Source organism: Diachasma alloeum, unplaced genomic scaffold (assembly GCF_001412515.2).
Source record: "Diachasma alloeum isolate Michigan unplaced genomic scaffold, Dall2.0 Dall_scaffold_02753, whole genome shotgun sequence".
Lineage (NCBI taxonomy): Eukaryota > Metazoa > Arthropoda > Insecta > Hymenoptera > Braconidae > Diachasma > Diachasma alloeum.
Window position 1 is genome coordinate 15,014 of NW_021682343.1, and position 16,936 is coordinate 31,949.

The window sequence follows — 16,936 nt, forward strand, 5'->3', positions numbered from 1 at the left end:
CTAAGATCGATCATTTTGTGAGACGAGAAAAATATTAAATAGTGTGCACAAGTACTTATCTTGGTAAATAAATAAAATGCGAGTTGCTCAGGCTCAGGGAAATGTGGGTACCCAATAAACAAAATCAAAATACGACAGACTATCCGAACGTGTGTACAGCACGACGGTCCCGAGGCGAGAGAGCGAACAGGCTCTCAAAGCGTCGTCCCTCGACCTTCGGTCACAAATAAAAATTATTTGTGTGATTGACTACTCAATCGTGAATTTTGGATTCATTTTATTCTCGTCAAAGTAGATTCCTGCAATTTTAGTTGCGAGAAATTCAATTTACTTTTGAATTCCTACAAGATCAAGTTCTGATCAGGTAGACATGATCAGATCATGCCTGATCAGAACCTGACCAAGTTCTGATCCAGCAGATCGGATGCGAAAAACTACAGGCGGGTTCAGATCAAGTTATGATCAGGTAGGCACGAACTCACCCTGATGTCGGCTGCCTGACCCCAATTTGATCAAATTCGGATTTGATGTTCTTGATCGGCATTTGAAAGGGGTCAATTGAAGAGAAAATGATCAGATTCAGATCCGCTCCACCTGACATTAATTTTAATTGAGTTTAAGTTTTTCAGATAATTTAATCAACTATTATTATGCTATTCAAATTAACTTTTATCAAGCATTATCAATAATTATTTTCAATCTTTAAAAAGGATCATGATACTATAATTAAAATAAATTAAATTAAATTAATTTAATTTATTGAATTTAATTAAATTAATCAATTTAATTAACAGCCAGCCCTTCTCAAATGTCCAGAAGGGAAGGATGACTGTCTCTTATACACATCTAGATGTGTATAAGAGACAGTCATCCTTCCCTTCTGGACATTTGAGAAGGGCTGGCTGTTAATTAAATTGATTAATTTAATTAAATTCAATAAATTAAATTAATTTAATTTATTGAATTTAATTAAATTAATCAATTTAATTAACAGCCAGCCCTTCTCAAATGTCCAGAAGGGAAGGATGATGGTGTCGTAAATACGTATTAGAGGAGTATCAAACTTACACGCAAATGATCTTGAGAAAAACAATCACTAAATGTCTATTTATTTATTAATGTTATTATTATTATCATTATTATTATTCATTAATGAAATAAATAAAAATTTAATTGAATATATTTTATCTCTGAGAATACACATGCACATCCGCGGGATGAGGAATAATCGTAAATTCAATGAATACCCCGATACAAACCATATAAGCAATGTACAGTTTACTCAATAGTAATAGCGCGATAGCCTAGTGGTTAGGGCAGAGGATTAGCAATCATAGGGTCCCTGGTTCGATCCCCAGCATCGGTAAAAAAATAATAAGCTTTTTCAGAGGTAATAACAGTAGGGATTCATTAAGAGAGGCAGCCTACGGTTGAAGAATTGAATTACTTTTTGTTTTGAATTAATTATCATTAATAATTGTTATTGATACTGACAGACAAGTCATCCGGTTTTCATACAGTTGACTTGATCAAGTTCAGATCCATTCGTCCTCATCAAATCCGGATTGGTCGGAGGCGTAACATGTCTGATCAGGATCGGATCCGTCAACTTGATCAATACCTGATCAGTGGTCAGGCCTAACCTGATCCAAACTTGATCAAGACCTGACCGGAATTTCCACTCGGGGAATTCTCTAGATTTCCGATAATCCCTCAACATTGTTAGATAACAATGCCGTATCTCTCTGTATTTTAAAAATCCAAATCCACTTCTGGTGATGAAAGTTACCATATGGGTCATCTGGGTAAATGGGTCAGATTATGAGTCACAAGATTTAGGATCACAAGATTAAGGGTCACAAAGGTCAGATTCAGAACATACCAGCTACGTCTCCCCTTGTGAACCCTGAGTAATGCTGAGTGCTCGTGAGACTCCATATTTATGGCTTACCATTCGCTTTGAATTGATTTTTGAATACCACAATAATTTCATTTTTTACTGTTAATATTTAGATGTCATTTATTATGATTTATTATGTAATATAGGGCACTTAATTCGCTCTATGAAAAAGGTTATGACGAAAATTAAACTATCTCCGTTAGATTCGGAGATATTGTACAACTCGTCTTAGTTACTGTAACGCATTTATAAAAATTTATGGAATAAAATATCAATAAGTTCCTTTGATTAGCATTATGTGATCCGCTCTGCTGCACGGAGAGAAATTCTTTAGAAAAACTCCGGTTAACCGTGGGTTGAGTTTTCTCTCACTCGGGTTGGTCTACCTACTGTCCCTTTCCCTAATTCCCAGTTAACTATAACCGTGACCTGTGTAGTACTGGCCCTCAACATATTGGTAACTTCAATAATCTTCTAGAATTCTTAGTCTGTAATTTATCATCTGTGAACTATAGTTTACCTGTGATCCAATAGATAGCGTTGAACATAACGGTTTTCCGAAATTACCCCTCGTATTGAAACCAGACGTGTCCACGTCAAAAGTCTAGTGCAGGTACGGCAAAAAATTCCAATCCACCGGCTATAAAAAATTGTAGTGCTCTTAGGGTAAATTTTTTCTGGGGATTTTCTATAAAATTTCTAGGGATTTCTGTGATTATTTCCTTCATCTCCCTTCCGACCAATAGAATTACGGTATTCGACATTCCGTGGTCCAATCAGAAGAGAATTATATCGAAAATTTTTCCCGTTCAAATTTCATCCAATAGAATTGCACTAGTCGACTGTTATTTTATATAGCCAACACGGTATTCAACTGATAATTTTGGATAATTCCACTGGTAATTTTTCATGTTGATATGTATTTATGAAAAACAAAATATTTCCTGGTGAAGTGAAACCCTCGTTAGAACTGACAAACGAATTTGGTCTCATAATGCCATTCTCTTGGCCGAAATTTGGATGGAAAATTATTTTCCAAATATTTTTACATTAAAAAAGGGGATTTATATAGCGTATATAGGGGGAGCGGGATTATTCTCGATGTGAATGACCAAAATTAATCAGGTATTTCCCTCAAGGTTCCCTGCATGCAAACAAACTCGTTAAGATTTGTTCCAGAAAAATTACTCGATCTGATTTTGACTAATCACACCCAAAAAAAAAGTACTGATTCAAGTCGACGTCGGTTTGATTCTGATCGATTTTCGGTTTGATTCAGACCGACTGACTCGGACTACGCCAATCCGGACTCCGGGTCTGATATAAGTCGATAATCGGTTTATTTCAAGTAGAAACGGGTGATGCCGACATCGGTTTGAATCAAACCGAAAAATCGGTCTGAATCAAACCGAAAAATTGAGTGATTCACGTCGAAATTCTGGCTGTTTCAGGTAATAGACCGATTTTTCGGTTTGATTCAGACCGATTTTTCGATTAGTTGGTTTGATTCAGACCGAATTTTCGGTGTGATTCATACACAGAAAAAAGTGGATTAGCTTTGGAAAAAAGTTCCTAAATTTTAGAAACCGTGGTTTCTAACCTTCAGGTTTCTAAAATCTAGAAACTTTTTTCCAAGTTTTAGAAAAAAATCGTGTAAAATTAATGATCAGAATTGAGATTAATTTTAAACCAAAATATAATTAATTTTAGAAGAGAATATTTTCTAAAATCTAAAAAATTGTTTTAATTTTTGAGAGGGAATTTCACAAAAATTTTAAAAAGGGATATAGTGATATCCGGGAGGAGGGCTTGTAAAGAGGGCGGTTCTATAAGGATGAAAAGTCTGTGAAAAATTTATGAAAGGATGGGTTATCGTTGGGGTATTTGAAAAATGTCTTCGAAACTAAGAGGGGATGTGTATTGAGAATTTACAACCAAAAAAATTGAGTCGATGAGTTTTTCTAAAATATCTAAGAAACTAAGGAAGATTGCTCATTTTTACTGACCAAGTGGGGAGTTTTCTTTGTTTTTCAATTTATTCAAATTGTAAAAATTTCAAAAATTTCAATTTCGACAAATTAAAACAAAATTGAAAACCACCCTCCCCCCTTTTTTCCGTAAAAATTCGTTATCTCCCTTAACTTCGGAGATACTTTTGAAAAACCCGCCAATCAATTTTTTTGGTTATCAATTTTCAATGCACCTCCCCTCCCCGCCCCTAAATTTTCGTAAAAATTTGCTATCTCCCTTATTTTCAGAGATATTTTGAAAAACCCACCAACTCAAAATTTTTGGTTATGAATTTTCAATGCACCCCCTCCCCAAAATTTTCGTAAAAATTACTATTTCCCTTACTTTTGGAAATTAAAAAAAAAAACACCTACTCAATTTTTTTGGTTGTGAATTCTCAATTTACAACCCTCCCTCCTCTCCCTCTTTGCAAAATCTGAATGTGTACTGAATTCTTGATTTACACCCTCCTGCCCCCATGTATGAGGCTCGCCAAGGGGACCTCATCGACAATGTACAGTATTTTCAGCGAACAATCCAGTTTTTTTCATAATGGATTCCACATCTTGATCATATTATGATGGATTCCAAGGAATGTTGCTCACAGACGAGGTCTCATTGGTAGTCCGGTTGTTTTAAAATTTGGTTGGATATTAAATCATTCTTCAAGGCTTGTAAAAAGTATAAAACTGGTTTTCGGTGATTTTATTCGGTTCCTTTTTCTCTAATCCTCCCGTCTACAAAAGATGTTAACAATGTCATCCCAAACTAAGACGCAAGATAAATGTCAGGGCAATGTACAACTGTTCTTTACACGTGTATATAAAAAATAATAAAATTAATAGTTATCCACCATTAGCTGGATTTAGAGAATGCGAAAGGTAGGTTCAACAAAAGCAGTCAAAATTTTAAAAAATCCGACTGCAGGTTTTTACATCGTAAATCTATCCCCAAATCTCAACTGACTGTAAAACAAAACTTCCACGGAATACTTAGCCTTTTTTTATTAAATTTCATATGAGTTTGAAGTTGCCAAATTCCTGAGGGAGGCTTTTGCCTTGAAAAACCAGAGGGAGGCTTAAAACTTTGGGAACCATTATCTAAATAGTCACAGTTTGTGAAAGTCATCGAAGCAGAATTTTCCGTGCAACTACATAAAAACCTAAACCCATGACATTCTGAAAAACACTAATTTTTTCGCAATGCTCTCAATGAGTGAAGAACTTATCAAGGCCTCAGTCCAGTATTTTGAGAATGTAAGTCCATGTTTTCTTCCTGCCTCAAGGACACGGCTACATCCTTTGCCCAGGCTCGCTGAATAAAATGAAATAAATCTACGACGTATACGTATGCTTCAGAACAACAAGGTCAATGTGCATAGTAACAATGCATAATATTTACACCTCATCTGTTCTTTCCTTCCTTCACTTGGATTCACTTCATGATCCACTGCTCCACCTTCCTGAATATTCCGATTAATTGAGTGATAATGTTCACACAATGTTATGAATAAAAAAGATGGAGTATTTTCAAATTAATTTCCGCAGTTGAGCTAGTGACATTGAAAAGATGGTATTGAGTCAGCCTAGTCTGTGCGGCTACGCTTGGAGATATCCCAATTGATTAACTGCGAATAATACGCTTATACAATATCACATGATTCATGGAGTATTTAGATTACGCTAATCAGAATTGAATAATTTATATAACAACTAGTCATACAAAATAAGAAGATGACGTGTCTCTTTATGGTCATTGGACCGTCGGAAATAAGTCGATCGACAGGGCCCGGCAAAACATTACCAATTTGCGTCAATTTGAACAGTAAATGAAGAATGACTATAGTGATACGACGCATGAAAAAATTCAATAGAAAAACTAGCGCATTCGCTAGAAAATTCTATTGGAATTCTGTAGGTATTCGATGGCTTTTCTATGGGATTTCTATTGCAATTCTATTGGAGAATTCTATTTATTTTTTGTGCTGATTCTATTGGATATTCGATAAGAAAAAGTCAATAGATTTCGAATTTCTATTTGGAATTTTCTCTTGAGATTTTTTCTGTAAGAATACTTGGGCATCATTTTTACAAGTTGTTTCCATTCGGATTCTGTAATGCAAAATGAAACAAAATCCAGCGGAAAAAACTTGTGCCCAATAATTCTCATAGAAAAAATCTCAAGAGAAAAATTCCAAAAGAAATTTGAAATCTATTGACTCTTTCTTATCGAATATCTAATAGAATCAGCGCAAAAAACAAATAGAATTTTTCAATAGAATTCCAATAGAAATCTTATAGAAACCCCATAGAATTCCAATAGAAGTTTATAGCGAATTCGCTAGGTTTTCTATTGAATGTTACGTGCGTGACAAAGCAGGCATGTTGCATCTACATAGTGGCATCGTAATTTTTCTACAATTTTCTCGCTGTGTTCCTCATTCCTTTGTGCATCACTTGTGCGTAAAGTGAAATTTTATGCACGCTTCACGTGCGCAAAATCCCAATTTTCACACGTGATGAAAAATAGGGTTTGACACTCGTGGGAAAAGTGTTTGCAATCGTATCTAAATATACTGTTTTCATCCCCGGGAAGTTTTTTTGCGCTATAATACTACACTGAGAGAAAAAATTAGATCTGCCCAAATATCATATTTCTAACCCAGGCAGGGAAAATAAATGAGTCGTGGCCATATGCGGAATTACCACCCGAGCGGAATGCGATGCGGTGGTAACGATATTTTTTCGTTCGAAAAATTATAGGTTTCTCCAAATAAATGTTTTGTCGGTTGAATCAATTTTTTTGGGAAGGAAAAAGAAAGTTTCCCTGAAAACATGATAATTTACGGAGTAGTAATTATTCTCGTGAGACATTTACATGTTTTTCGGGTACATACATTCGTTCTACAGAGAATTCAATTTTACAGATTTCAATTTCATCGAGTGAATGTTATTGAGCAGCGTACATCTATGCCCCATAAACACTTATAATTTCCATGGAACAAATGATAATTTCAGGAGGAAACTACAATTTTCTTTCGAAAACTGTGTTATTGGCAAAACTAAATAGTTTCGAGGAGACAATTTTTTTTGGAAAAAAAAATCTCCAAAGCTTATGATTTTCTATGGTGTAAATCTACGGAGTTCTCTCCGATCAAATGATTGTCGTGCAATAGATTATATTCTTTCCTGCCAACAGCTCAAATTCTTTTAGGGATATTTCTGATGATCGCGACAAAAATTTCATTTTTGTGAAAGATTAATATCTTTCATAAGTATTTTACTAAACTTCTTTCTATCAAGTTGGTTAATTTCCTTTAAGTAAATTTGTTTCACTTCACTAAATATTCTCCTGTGGAACATCTAGTTTTTTGGCAGAGCTAATTTTTTCTCCATATATTAATTCTAATATCCTCACACGGGGTGTACGAGTATTCCAGACGTTCCTCCATATAAACGTAAATTATTGGACGAATACTATTTTTTCAACCTTCAACTATCCGATTCCAATTGATAATGTTTATTTTCTATAAGGAAACCGCAAGTGAAAAACTTGAACAAAACTAGGTGTTTTTCTTTCCTTGTATATCCCATATCCTTAAATTGAGAATAGAACTGAAGAAATAAAATAAAAATGACCGTAAAAATGGCCAAGAAATTGTTCTGATCCAAAACTGATCAAAATCGGTTTTTATGGATTAGTTTCTTATTTCAGACGGATTTAAATTTCTACTCAGGTAGATGGAGGTAAAATACGCATGAAGTGTGCGTATTTTATTACATAATAATATTACTAATAATATTACAGATGTAATAGTAATATTACATCTGTTTTTTTAAATGTAACTCAAGAAAACTTCAGTTAAACTTCGTTCGAGTGATGTATCAATTATAATATTGTTGCAATGAGGCATTTATTAGGGTTCACGTTCTAGAGGTTATCGATAATTCTTTAGTTTCAAGATAAATGAATATTAATCTCTCAGCCATGTAAACACACCATGAAAAATTCTCTCAGTAAATTTCCAGTACGTAAAAACTGCGAGAGCACGGAAAAAATCAGATTCCAGGTTCAAATAATTACTAGTTTTCAAATCACCTATATCAGAAAATAACAGTCCATACTGCGGGCTATTATTTCCCCAATTCGGAGAAAAAATTACGGCTTGCTGTACACTGTTAGAAAATTTTTGTTGAAATTTCCCTTACACTTCTTGGAAATTTTTATCACATATTAGTTCCACTGAAATTTTAAAAAATTTCGTCACGGAAAATTCTGGATTTAATGGAAGAATCAAAGAGAACTGTAAATTTGACCTCAATACCATAAAAATGAGTAGGAATCAATAAAATTTTAAAAATATATTCGTAAATTTTCAATACATTGAAAATTTAAGGTAATTTAGCACTGAATATTCATGTTTTCATTGAAAATTCATATCAATTGGAGAATTATCAGCAGTAATACCCCAAGAGCTTCAAAATTTTCGAAGATTTACCGATAACTTCGTTGTAAACAAAGGAAGGTGTCAAGTTTTGCAGGTTAAAAAATTATTTCACAGATCACCATTGCGATAAATGGAATTGTGGTATTCGATGTCATCGTGGTACATTCGCCAATTTTTTGGTATTCTGCTTGCCAACTATTAACGAATGAACATTTGGTGAGACCGGATACACTCTAGCCTTCAACGAAATTCATTTGCTAACTATAAGTAATCCTTTCTATCAGTGCATTGTCGTAAACTTTGGAAGTTATGATTGAATCTTTTCAATAATGATTATCTGAGTCGATGATGAATTGAATTTTAATTCATATTAAGAGATCGTATTCGTTGAAATCTACACCCAGCACAGAAAAAAAAATTATTTTGAGATTTCAAAGATTCTAAATTGAGACTTTCGAAAATCTCAAGTTGAAATTTTCAGGACTTAATTTAAAATTAAGTAATCGTAAGTCTCAAATTGAAATTAGTTTTTTTTGGTGCATATTTTAAAAAATCATAACATTTTCAGTAGAAAATTCATGATACATACCTTCTAGTAAAATTAAAAAAAAATGACCTCACACGGGAGACTTCATCAACTGTCAATTGAATATTCGGGTTTTGCAGACTGCATTAGTTAGTCTGGTGAAAAAAATTGTAGACTTAATTTTGAACCACTGCAATGCTTCCATTCGAAAGCAAAAATCAAGTTTCTAACTCTGCCTTTGTTTTGCAACTCTCCAACAAATCTCGGAAATTTTTATCATGCTTCATTTTCACTGAAATTTCAGGAAATCTCGTCATTGACAAATCAAATATTCTATTGATTTTCTATTCAACTGATTTGAAAATCAATAAAATACTTGATTTTTGAGTTCAATTATTCCGCGAAAATTCGAAAAAATCTGGAAAATTCAGGGAAAAATGAAAATTTACGTCATTTTGTTTCTGAATATTCATGTTCCATTGAAAATTCAATCAAGTTGTAAAACTTTCGTCTCCCACTGAAAACTGATGAATTTCCTTGAATTCTGTCTCAAACTTGAAATTTCAGAACCATTTTCCCCATAAATCGGATTGAATGTCACTCTCATGAGAATTAGTACCACATTTTCCATGGAATTTCGAAAAATTTCTAACAGTGTATCTGAAAAACAATTCTACAAAGTCTACAATTTTTTTCTTCCAAAGTCTACAATTTTTTTAACAGTGTACTCAACAAGTAAAAGCCTCTTTTTTCAGAAAAGCATTCTTGAGGGGTGGGAGAAGACTCCTCAACGGATGCATTCATTGGGATATTTTAAAGTAATTTTTTAACATTAATTTTTCCTTCCCAGTGAGAGTAGAACAATGGCCAAGACAAACGCTGAGAGTAAAAAACTTAGTTTTTTTGAATTGGTAATCTTTTTCGCGAATGAGAAGCATGATTTATCTGACATTGGTATCGCTGGATACTAAATTATTCATCTTCCGATCTCCCATTCAAATTTTTTTTTCTGTAGGTGATGGTATTTGGATCTCGCCTGTGACTAAGCCCCTTAATCTTGAGTTGAAATTAGCTTATATTGCCTCGACAGACTGATACCCCTCTTGCCACCGGTCATTCTTCTTTTATTTGAAAAACAACAATGCTTACTGATCAAATACTTCACGACCCCACTGTATTAGCTTCTTTGACGCGACCTTCACAACATAAGAAATCATCACGCTGCATATGGACGACCACTTCAGCAGGCGTATATAAAGACGGAGCAGTCTGGAGACAATATTCAGTAATCAGCACGCTTTTACAACTTGCTCTATCCTCCGAAACCTGTAACAAACCAAAAAGTCAACATGAAATTCCTCGTGATTGTCTTCTTCATCTGTCTCGTTGGTGCTCTGGTAAATAATAATTATCATCAAACGTTGTATACAAAAATGTTTGGCTTCAATTTCCTATACACTTGTTGCCAATATCTATGAATTGGCAGTTCCACTACAATTTTCACGAATTTTGACATTGAAAAATTCCATTCTAATGGAAAAAGCAATGGAAGCTGCAAACTTCTCAATTATTCCATGAAAATGAATTTTAATTTCAGATTATTAGATTCTGGAATTTTCAATGAATTAAGAAGCCAACATAATTTAGTACTAAATTCTAATATTTTGATTGACTATTCAAACAAGTTGGGAAAATTTTGTCTTGCACACAATTCGAATTGAATCTGCTGTGAAATTTTCACTTTCATGATGCTTCTCCAACCTAAATCGAATTAAATGTCCCTCTCCTGAAAAGTATGACTAAACTATTCATTGAATTTGAATTTGTTTAGTAATGTTTGGTTCACATAAGATTGTCCTATTAATTTCGCTTCAATTACGTTTGAAGGCCCAAGAGTTGACTGACGCCCAAAAGCAGAAACTCAGGGAGCACAGAGATGCTTGCGTGACGGAGACAGGTGCTGACAGAGGTAAAATTAGTTAATTAACTAGAATGATTCTATCATTACGGATGTACCAGCTTGGCAAACTCGAGCATTCAAATTGAATTTTCAAAAATCATTGATGTTCCTCTGATGAATGCATTAACTTTTACCTTCACTTATTATTATTTTTGATAAAGTCAAAGTAATTAATGAGAGGACTCTAATATATCCGTTTTTACACCTTATTAAACATGTACAAAACCTGTTCAGCACATCTAATCTGTTACGGTCCGAAACTCGTACACTGATAGAAAAAATTATATTTATTGCAATGTTTCTTTTTTGGAACAAGTACTATATACTTGAACCAATTTCAAATGAATAAGATTTTACAGTGAATATCAGTCATTTCTTCTTAAGATACATTTACTCGAATCAAATATATATAATAATAGTCCTTGGTATCAACTCATACGGATTCACCGCAAAAATGGAAAAGTTCTATTTTTTTAACGTAATATAATCTCCAGTCGAGAAATTTTCTACTTTCATGGATTGATAAAAAAATTCATCACTAGGAGATGATTACATTGAGGAATGAATTGAATGTTGTTTTCTCGAATGAAGCCGATGTTTAGATTGAGCTTCCCGTACATCACATTGAACGAAATTTGTGATTTCTAAGTTCGTGTAGAATTACCATAATCTATGAATCACAGATGTTATTGTAAACTATTGGGATTTTTTTAGTCAAGAAATATAAACTTCTTTCAACTTAACGACATCTCACTACAATCTCAAAGCTTTTTCCACGTAACAATATACATTCTGATTCGACATACGAAATGCTCACTTCAATTATAATTTATTTGAAACAACGTATGATCATGTTGATTGAGATAACAACGATTTAGTCATGAGAATAATTTTGATTTTTGAGTAAGCCAACGAATTTTTGGAGTTGGCAAACTTTTGGCTAGAAAGAAATCAAATACTCTCATTATTGCAACAAATAAAAGGAACGTCAATTCTAGAAAAGTTCGATTTCTCCAATCAAATGTGTCTCAAGAACAGATAATTGGTATTCACTATAAAACATGTTTATTTGAAAATTAACAACCAAATTATAATTGACTCAAATAGAATTCCTTTGATAAAATTATTTTTTTCTGCTAGTGAACATGCACGGTACCACTGAATGTTCAGAACTTCAAATAATTCTCTACATCTCTATTATAATTACAGCTGACGTTGATAAGGCCTATAAGGGCGAATGGGCTGACAACCCTAAACTCCGTTGTTTCACCCTGTGTATGATGAAGAAAGTGGGCATGGTTTGTATTTCCTTTGCTTATTGAATTTCTCTGATTATTTCGCGTGCTAAGTGGAAAAAGGTCGCATTGACCATTTTGGGATTTTTAGGTCAACGAAGTGGAAAAAGGTCGTATAAACCTAATTTACGGAACATGAAATGAGGATGATGTGGGTTCTTTAGAATCATTTTAACCCAGCTTTGATGACAATTTTATTTTCAGATGTATACGACCGTTTTCCACAAGTTTTTTTCCAATAGAAATTTCTCAAGCATATTGTTCATTTTTTCAAAAGTACGACTGAATATCAGAAAAATGAAGAGAAAATAGTCAATTTTTTCTTCCATTTTTTGACTACTGGAGAAATATTTGTGGAAAAAGGTCGTATGCGCCAAAAAAATCTGTCGTCGAAAGTTGAGTAAAAATAATTCTGCAAAGCCCAAATCGTCCAGATTTCATATTCCCTAGATTAGGCTTATACGAGCTTTTTCCATTTAGCACGCGATTTGTTACTGACAAGTGTGATTGATTTCACCATGCCAATCTGTCCTTCTTACAGATGAACGATGATGGTGTATTGGATGAAACCATAACCCGGCAGAGAATGGCCTTGAAGTTGAAGCCCGAGAAGGTCGATGAAATCTGGACCAAGTGCAAAGATTTAAGTGAGTTGTAGTGATAATTATTGTGATGATAATATGATGGATCCGTTGTTAATTCGATTGTTATATTGCTTCTTTTTCTGATTCTTTTAGAGGGTACTACAGCTTGTGATACTGCATATATGATGATGAAGTGCTACACCGAAAACAGAGCAATCACCGTCTAAAATTCATGCTAATTTCCTACTATGTGAACACCTATGATTTTATTGAATTTCATCAAGTGCATATAAACTAATTTGTTGAATAGATTATCTGGATCTCTAAGTTCTTTATGTCTCATGCCTCAATTTATCGAAATACAATGCTTTTTTTTATTCTGCAAATACAACACTTATTGGAATCATTTGAAAAAAGATTTCATCAAATCCCACACCTTTTCAAATAATTAAATTTTGATTATTTCTTTTTTTCGGATGTCAGTCAATTTGATGAAAGTATTCAAGACGATTGGACTGCTTTGATTTGAAAATATCAACAAATGAAGACTTATTGTGGAATTTCTGCTGGAAATCGCGCAGTAGCTCTTCGTCTTCATTGATCGTTTTACTCGAAATACTGTACTCCAATCGCTGAACATCCGAGTAAAAGAAATGATCAGTTGTAATACCCTAAGACCTTCAAAATTATCTCACGAGAATTACTATCATATTTTCCAGGGGAATTTGGCACATCCTTTTCAATGTAGCGAAGTTACCGGAAAATAACTGATAATTTTGCAGTGTTCATAATACATCACCTACATTGTGAAGAAAATCGGTCAATTCATTATTGAACAATTGATGGAAAATAATGTTATATGCACAAATATACGGTTGGATACTCAAATTTCAAAGTTTATTACAATTGAATGAAATGAAATTTCCACCTCACTTCCACTGAAAACTCATGAATTTCAGCAAATTCTACCTAAAACTTGAAATTTCATAACCATTTATCACCAATATCGGATTCAATCTCACTCTCATGAGAATTACTATCATATTTTCCCTGAAAATTTTTTCATGGGGACGAGCGGAAGGGAAATTTTACCGAATGCGCTCCGCAAAAAATCATTTTCCATTACAGAATAACTATACGCAATATTCCGCAATCATTCACGTTCACTGGAATAATTTTTTATGAAATATAGGGTAAATTTGACAGTTTCGGTACACAGTTACTCTCACGTTCAGCAAAATTGCCGGGGCTAACGGATAAAAATTCACTATTCGTCTCGAAAGTTTTCCTCGCTATAGGGTGAAAAAGTACTAATCCAAGTCGACGTCGGCTTGATTGGAGTCGATTTTCGGCTGGATGCAAGCCGAGTGACTTGGACTACGCCAATCCAAATTCCGGGTCTGATGTGAGTCGAAAAGTGGTTTATTTCAAGAAGAATCGTGTCAAGTCGACATCGGTTTGAATCAAGCCGAAAAATCGGCTTGAATCAATTTGAAAAACGCAGTGATTCGCACTGAAATTCTACCTCTTCCAGATAGTTTACTTGATTCCATCCGATTTTCGGCTTGATTCTAGTTAAATCAATACTTGGACCAAGTCGGGAAGATGGTAGAAAAAATCTCAATTTAATGGAGAATTCAATAGTTTTTTTTATGAAAGTGGCATGAAATTCGATTCACTGGAAAAAAATCACGAAATATCAAATTTACCAAATAGAAATTAAAAAATCTGATGGTTTCTTCAAACGTTTTGTTGCAAATTCATTCAAGTATGTATAAATCAAATTTTTCAATAACATTTGATCAAAGGGCTGAGTGGAGAGAGACAACCGTAAAAAAGACAATCGGTTGGATAGAAAAAAAGGGATAATAAAAAGAATGATGACCATAAGATTCAACTAAGTTGAAATTCTGACAAAATTAGTTAAAAAGAAATCGTATTCAGTTTACTAAAATGAAATAAACTATTGATTGTACATGATAGAAGGAAATGATGTGCAAAATAACCATTCGGTAGCATATTGTTAATTTATTAGCAAAAATAACTATACTATACAAGAGCAATTTTCCAGTTGTTTTAGATTTTTTCTACATTCCAATCTTCTCCCTAATAGCGAAAAATTCATTTTCTCATAAGACTCTGTATTATTTGGTCACTTCTGAATTAATTATTATCAATAATATTAAACTGCTAATTGAGTCCGAACTCAACCAGAATGTTTTTGTTCATAACAACTTCCGTTTAGAATTTATTTCACATTTGCGTCTTAAAAATTCAAGTTATGTTTATACTACTTTAAGGTCAATGTTCCGGTACCTGACTCAGTCCCAATAGCTGAATCGTCGAGTATCCGATTGCCAATTTCTTTCGATAAGTAATTATTTCTTCTTAAAAATGATAATATTTAATTTTTTAAAGAAGCGTAGGGTTTCAATGATTATAACGAAAGAAATTCCATGCGGTTGGTATTCCCAAAAAAAATTCGATTCAACAATTAAAGTTGATACTCGATTGAATTGCTCCCTTCAGTCCGATTCCTAGTGTCAACTGCTAAGAGGTGACTCATCAAATGATAGTGATTCAGAAATTTTTTTTTCTTCAAACTAAATTTTTCCTCTAGAGAGAAATTTTAGAGTCTGCACACCTACCGACTGGAATCTGAAGAGTGTGATTTTATTGAGAAAACTTACTGAATGTTTTTTCTATTTGCATAATGTCATGATGATGATCCATATGTCATAATATTCGTACCAATCTATTCTTTAATGAACGATTTTTATTATTAAGTGTAGATTTCCGTGGTAATAACTTGTGATTCAACTACTGGGACATGGACGTTTTTTGGATTCAACTACTAGGACATAGCTCTTACATAATAAATTCGTTTAGTTGAATGTTTGCTTAGTATTTTTATTTCTAGAAATAATTGTTTCCGATCAAATAAAGTTGGATAATCCTTTAGAATAATTCTTCTATAACCAATATAACCGAATTTATTTTTATGCACGTTCTTTCATCGACTCTTTCTAACTCTAAAGCGTTAGCTAGCGGGACATTCACCTTAAAGAATTCTAATCTAATTAATTCTACTCTAATTCTATTCTAATCTCTAGACATGTTTACGTTGAAATCTGACGGAATTCCCAATTTTGTCATAGAGGAGTTACACGCTGCTGGAAAATATCATCATTGATGAGAGAAGAGTCATCAGTGGTCCTATTCCTAGAATCGATTTGAATTGCACTCGAAAGATTTTATAGTCTTCGCTCTTACCAACATCCCACTTTCTACATTATCCACTTCTCTCTGGTTATCCTATTTCGACATGGTTTCTTGCTATATTCCCGATAGCATGCCCGCCATTGCCGCATGATAATATGTTGAAAACCACTTGGGTGAATTTGTCTGGTGATCTATTCGCAAATAGACAGTAACCCCGAACAGCGCATTTTAATCGGCCGAAATTGGGCTTAAAGAAATTATCAACAGTAACACCGCGAGACCTTCNTCCTCCTCGATGCTACCGAGAACGCGTGATTTTACGAGCGGGTGAAGGGGAAGGCATGTATGCGGAGGGTTGAAATTTGTAGCCAACGAGGAGACAGGGTTGCAGAATATATTTTAGCCACCCTCATCTCCCCGTTTGCAGGCGGTGTTTAAATAAAAAATAGTGAACGTTGATTCTGTATTTATTGACCCCCTGATGCCAATGAAACTCTCAGAGGTGACAGAAATGGGGAAAAAAAAATTGAATTTTTTCGCCAAGTGAAAGTTGATTCTGTATTTTCTAACAATTCTGATTCCAATGAAACCCCCGAAGGCGCGACAAAAGTCGAAATAAAATTTTGTTTTTCACCCCGAGCCAAAGAGTCAGATTTTCTGTTTTTCCAGAGGGAAAGTCGACTTTCGCCAAAATCGAATTTTTTAGCTGGGTGAGCGTGGATTCCAACTATTTGAGCGACGGGCTATTCATAANATGGATTTTCCAAAGTATTCAAATTTTAAATCGATATTCTAAAAATGCATAATATCATTCTATTTCACCCTCCACTCGAAATGAGACGACTCAATCGGAGCTGAGTTCTAAGCGTTGAGCCACAGCTCAAACTCAAGTGCCGGGTTATGCCGCCTGATGAGCGTTTGACTGTGAACCGGTATGGAGCGGCGTGTCGCGGCGTGAACTCGGGTCAAGCAGCAAGCCGAGGCTGAGCTCG

General features: G+C 34.1%; 1 protein-coding gene across 1 annotated transcript; it reads left to right on the forward strand.

The window, feature by feature from the left end:
* The first annotated feature begins 10,148 nt into the window (after nucleotides 1-10,148).
* Nucleotides 10,149-13,113, forward strand: LOC107046876 (general odorant-binding protein 56d). Its single transcript, XM_015269593.1, has 5 exons — nucleotides 10,149-10,280; nucleotides 10,771-10,852; nucleotides 12,053-12,141; nucleotides 12,680-12,785; nucleotides 12,876-13,113. The coding sequence occupies exons 1-5, from the start codon at nucleotides 10,233-10,235 to the stop codon at nucleotides 12,947-12,949; spliced, it is 399 nt and encodes a 132-aa protein (XP_015125079.1). The 5' UTR covers nucleotides 10,149-10,232; the 3' UTR covers nucleotides 12,950-13,113.
* The last annotated feature ends 3,823 nt before the right edge of the window (nucleotides 13,114-16,936 follow it).